The following is a 5,645-nucleotide window of genomic DNA, read 5'->3' on the forward strand; positions in this document are numbered from 1 at the left end:
TTGATGATTTCGGGAGTACTTGCTTCTACGGGCCTTCCTGAACGTGGTTCGTCACTTATTGATGTACGACCACGCTTAAATTTATTTACCCAGTTATAAACCATTGCTAATGCAGGGGCAGATGTGCCATGAACTGGGTCCAATTCATTTTTTATCTCATATGTAGTTAAACTCTTTAAATGAAAATGTTTGATTACCCCTCTGAACTCGTTTTTTTCCATTTTTCTTAACGAACAATTTTTTTTTCAATTGGTTATAAAAACACGTAAACTCAGAAGATGTGGACTGTGACTGCACCATATATCTAGTCGGGAGTGGTGCTGACTGAAAACAGATGATTTGGAGCGATTCGCGCGCCATCTGTTGGTCATTCTAAGGACTTATTGAACTACCCTCGTATTTTGAAATCTTTGAAATTTGCTGTAATCTTTGTGAAATCTTCTTTTATTATTTTAATGGAAAATGCATTTTCATAATAAAACACAGTGAATTGCAATAAAACACAAGAATGCCAAAATTAAAATTGAAGAAACAAAATTGTAATTTTTTGTAAACATTTTTGAATTACATACATACTTGTAAAATTTGATAAAAGTATCTATATTCTGGCAAAAACTTGTGGTTTCTAGTGAATTTCTTTTTGTAATTTTCTAAAATTTTTTAACATTTTGTAGAAATAAACTAGTAAATTACAAAACCAATTAATTATAATAGAAACTAAAGTTTTTTTCTAGAATTTGAACACTTTTAGAAAATTAAAAAAGTATTTTACATAAAATAAAATTTGCATATCATTTATTCACCCTTAAAATCTTTTAAATCTCTGAAAATTTTTTGAAATCGTCTAAATTCATTGATATCTTTCTTCAATTTAATAAAAATGAATTCATCATGCAAAAATATTCTATATAATTTTTTGTTTGAATTGTAGGTACCACAACCAGTTTATTTTTCGCAACCCGCAGCGACGAAAGCGCCGATAAGCGGCAATATGAGAGGCGATCAAAAATGGCCCCCTGCTACCGTGAAAGCTCAGACGGAAGCAGAAAACCAGGCCCGATTGGATTTGGCCAAGGGACCAGTTTGCAGACCACGTAGAGTGAACAAAGATTATCGCCCATTTTTCGCTCAGCATGCGCTGACATCCACCTACCCAGGATATAGAGCACCACCAGGAACTCAATATTTCACTCCAGGATATCAAAATTAGACGAAACTCGAGTTCTTATATTTTTCTCAATCTCAAAGCATTTGCGAGGCTGCGATCGAAACGTTGCCAATCTTATTTTTCGATTGCAACATTTCAGAGTACCAAACAAAAAAAAAAACAGAAAAAATACAACAAGAGCAGGAATGAAAATTCTAAATTTTTCTCAGCTTCCGTTTTTAGTTTCCGCTCTTGAATTCAAGAGAAAACATTTAATAGAATATTCAACGATCTTGTGGAATCTTTCCAATAAGACTATATTAATAGAAATCCGTTTCTATTTTCCTTTTCGCAGATTGCTTAGCTCGCGCTCTATTAATAGGTTGAGAACTAACGCTTCTGATCGCATCGAGAAATAACAATAAAGATTGGAGAATCTAGCCGAGGAGCTAGAGCGAATAAAAATAAAAATAAACTCGAAATCGAGACTCGAGACGAACGAAAACCGAAAAAAAGGCATGGAAGCTTATAAATGTAAATATGAAAGGGAGATTGATAAGCATATTTTTGTAATGTGATTCAACGAAATAGGTAACCAACTAACTTACCTTTTTAATGGTGTATAATATTATCGCGAATAAATATAATAAAGGGTCTTGAGACTTATTTATTTAAAAAGTGTTGTTTTATTTTTAGCAAATTTTTTTAAACTTATTTTTACCGTCAAAAATAGGTGGAACGAAATTATCAAAAAATTCGCACTCACTGTCGTTGAATACCTGATTGGAATTTATTTCTGAATGTTTCTAAACATTATTGATAAAAGAGAACATTTTAATTATAAATGTTTTTTTAATATTGGCAAATAATTATGGTCTCAAGATTTTACCAGCAGGCTATAATTTGTAAACTTTTTCACATACAACGGTGACAAAAATTAAATTAAGGACAAAAAACTTAGAATATCTTAGTTTGCCGGTTACGTCTTATTTAGTTTAGTCGGTAAAGGTAATAAAAAGATTACAGATACTGGCCAACTTTAAATAAAATATAGATTTAAATTAAATTTGGAACCTTTTAAAAGTTTTAAGATAATGCAATTTTTCGAAGAAAGATTTTGCCATTTTTGAGATTACAAAATATTTAAAAGTTTTGAAAGGATACAAAAATAGTTTACATACAAATAAAATGTAGATTTTTGAATATTTTAAACAAAAAATTTAAAACCTTCTCAAGGATCTTGAAAGGTGAATATGAAGGAATAAAAGAATAATGGAAGAGAATAAAAAAAATTTCTTAAGGTTTCTCGGAAAATTTTTTATGATTTTTTATTTTACAACATTTATTTTAAGAAGATAACTAAAAATATTTTTTAATATTTTAAAAATTGCCAAAAAAGCATTTGGAAGGATTCGGGACAATTTTTGTTATTTTGCAAAGATTTTTCAAAATTTTAACACAAATTGAAAGATTTCACGATAATAAAAAATCTTCTTAAGATTCTTGGGAATATTTAAAGTAATTATTTATGTTTTGAATTAATGTTATGAAGATATTTAAATAATTATAAAACAATTAAAAAGATTTTCAACTTAGTTAAAAATGAACTTGCAAGATATTGAAACAATTTTAGGAATAATTGGTGTTGATTAAAAAGATCTTTTGGAATTTGGGAGAGATTACAAATATTTTTAAATATTTAAAGATTTTCGAACATTTATAAAATATTCTTAATTTTTATTAAACGAAAAAAAGTCTTCAATATATTTTAAGCCACCTAAAATTTTCTTAAAATTATTTTTATTCCCGTAAAATAAAAAAAAATCTTCGAACAATTCTAGACACTTTTTCGGCATACTTAAAATCTTCAAAAATATTTTGGAATTTTTTCAAGAAAACTAGAAAGAGTATATTAGTTTAACCTTAAAGCAAATCAAAAAATGTTTTGGAATTTTCTCAAGAAACCTAGAAAAAACAAACAAACACATTTTAAAATAAATAGTCATACTGAATTTTTATTTTGTATTAAAAATTATTTTTTCCTTCAAATTCTAATTTTTCTACAATTATTTATTCTGAACTTAAAAATCTTTTTTGCTTGCAAATTCAACGACGATATGTTTGGAAATTAAATTTTTTGTTGAATTTTTCATTTGACATCTGAAATTTTCAAAAATCTTTTCGAATTTTCTTAAGAATCTTACGAAAATTATATTTATATAATCTTGATAAAAAATAAAGAAGCCTATTAAATAAATACTTATTCAACATTTCTATTTTGTATAAAAAGTCATTAAAATTTTGTTACAACACTATAGTTTGTAAAAGACCAGTTAAATTATGGACAATCAGTAAAAATAGATGAATTGAGGAAATAGGAGTATATATACTGTCTGTATAGGGAAAAAATACAGATACCGACAATGAGATTTCTGTAAAAATTGTAAATTATTTATCTTTTCTTTTCAAAGAAAAATTCTCAGTTATTAAGATTACAAAACATCTCAAGAAAGAATCTGAAAGATGTTAGACAATTTTTTTTATTTTCAGGATTTAGAAATTTTATAAGAAAACTCAATTATTTTAATAGATATTTAAAAGCATAAGAAGTTTTGAAAAGATTTGAAAATAATTCAGTCTTATGAAGATTTCAAACAATTTTGAATAAAATATAGATATTTGAATATTTAGAAAAAAAACATGTTAAGAATTTTTAACAATCGCAACCAACAAAATTTTTGTTCACATTCCTGGAAAAATTTTAAATGATTTTTTTTTATTGGGAAATTTAATTTAAGAGAAAATTAAAAATATTTAAAATTATTTCCTGAAATTTCAAAAAATAATGTAGAAGATTTTAGAAAAAAAATTTCAATTTTGCAAGATTATGAAGTTTTAGAAAAGAATGAAGTTTAAGAGATATTTGAAAGTATCAAAAAGATACACAAATAATTTGAAACTTGAAAAGATTTCCAAAAATTAAAAACAAAATCTAGATTTTTGATGATTTCTAAAAAGAAGCTTATTAGGAATTTTGAAAGGATGCAAGAAAAAACACTTTTTTCAAAGATTCTTGGAGAAAATATCAAAGCATGTAGAAAATTTTAAAGCAAAATTGTTCAATTTTGCAACATTTCAAAATTTTAGAAAAGATTAAGTAAGTTTAAGAGATATTTATCAGTTTGAAACAGATACAAAAATTATTTAAGACTTAAAAAGATTCCAAAGTTTTTTTTTAATCTAGAAATTTTAAGATTTTGAAAAAAAAAGAATATTTTTAAGCATTTTGAAAGATTTTAAGAAAATAATCATTTTTGTAATATTCCTGGGAAAATTTGATATAATTTTTTTGCAGACAAATGAATTACAGAATTTCAGAGAAAGTTCAAGTAAGTATCAGCGAAATTTGAAAGTTTTAAAAAGATCCAAAAATAAAAGAAAACTAAGAGATATAGAAAATTTATGATTTTTGAAGATATTTAATCAAAAAATCGAAGATTTTTTAGAATTTTCAAATTTCAAGAGAATAACTTTTGTTTAAATTCCTGAAAAAAAACTTTAAATGATTTCAATTTTTAAAGATTAATGTGTAAAGAAATTTTAAAAGATTTCTAAAAATGTCAATGAAAATCTAGACGATTTCAAGACAGTTTTTTGGACAATTTTGTCAAAATTGTTGCAAAAATAATTTGAGTCAGTTCAAAATATGCTTCAAAATTCATCTCTTTTCTCAGAAATATAATGTTCTTTGGTTGAAAATATAAACGTTTGGTTGAAAATTAATATGTTTTGGTTAATGATTCAATTACTTCGTAAAAAACTCGCCTCTTTTTGATGAATTCAATTCTTTCTGATTAAAAATAAAATACTTTCTAGTTGAAATGTCAATAATTACATATTTAATATATAATTAATATTTTGATTTACAATCTAAATATTTTGTTGAAAATTCGTCTTTCTTTGCAGAAAATTAATCTCTTTTGCGTGAAAATTTAATTATTTATTATTGAAATATCAACTGTTGAATTTTTGGATTTTTTTTATCTTTTTATATTAAACATTCATAATTGTAGTTGAAAATTCATCTCTTGGATTGAAAATGTAACTGGTTTGTTGAAAATTTGCCTTTTTGTAACAAAATGAATCTCAGTAGATTCTATTTTGTCAAAGATGTTTTTTTGTAAATTATTTTTTTTTTAAATTGCAACTTTTTCATTGAAAATGAATTTGTTTTGGTTGAAGATTGCACTATTTTCTTAAATAATCGTATTTTTAGATGAGTTCAACTGTTTCTGATTTTAAGTTTAAATCTTTTTTTTTTAATTTAACTTTTTGGTTGAAGATGACATTTTTTGATGAGATTTTGTGTTGACATATCCGAAATGATCAAAAATCTTTTTAAATTTTCTCAAGACTGATTATGCTAGTTTTTAAAAAATGAAATTCTTTTGCAGAGGGTGTTTGAGTTAAAAAGCCTGAGTATATCAAAAGATAAAAG

The 5,645-nt window shown here is 25.1% G+C and overlaps 1 protein-coding gene across 6 annotated transcripts in view; it reads left to right on the forward strand.

The window, feature by feature from the left end:
- LOC117168809 (KICSTOR complex protein kaptin-like) overlaps positions 1-1,819 on the forward strand; it is a 38,704-nt gene extending 36,885 nt beyond the window's left edge. For 3 of the 6 annotated variants that reach the window (XM_033354646.1, XM_033354645.1, XM_033354644.1), the window contains exon 6: positions 932-1,662. In XM_033354646.1, the coding sequence (XP_033210537.1) occupies positions 932-1,210 (279 nt within the window). In that variant the 3' untranslated portion in view covers positions 1,211-1,662. Of the gene's footprint in view, positions 1-931 lie in introns of all 6 variants that reach the window. The other 3 variants (XM_033354642.1, XM_033354643.1, XM_033354641.1) reach the window with 2 other exon arrangements.
- Positions 1,820-5,645: the final 3,826 nt, after the last annotated feature.

This window comes from Belonocnema kinseyi, chromosome 3, assembly GCF_010883055.1.
Source record: "Belonocnema kinseyi isolate 2016_QV_RU_SX_M_011 chromosome 3, B_treatae_v1, whole genome shotgun sequence".
Lineage (NCBI taxonomy): Eukaryota > Metazoa > Arthropoda > Insecta > Hymenoptera > Cynipidae > Belonocnema > Belonocnema kinseyi.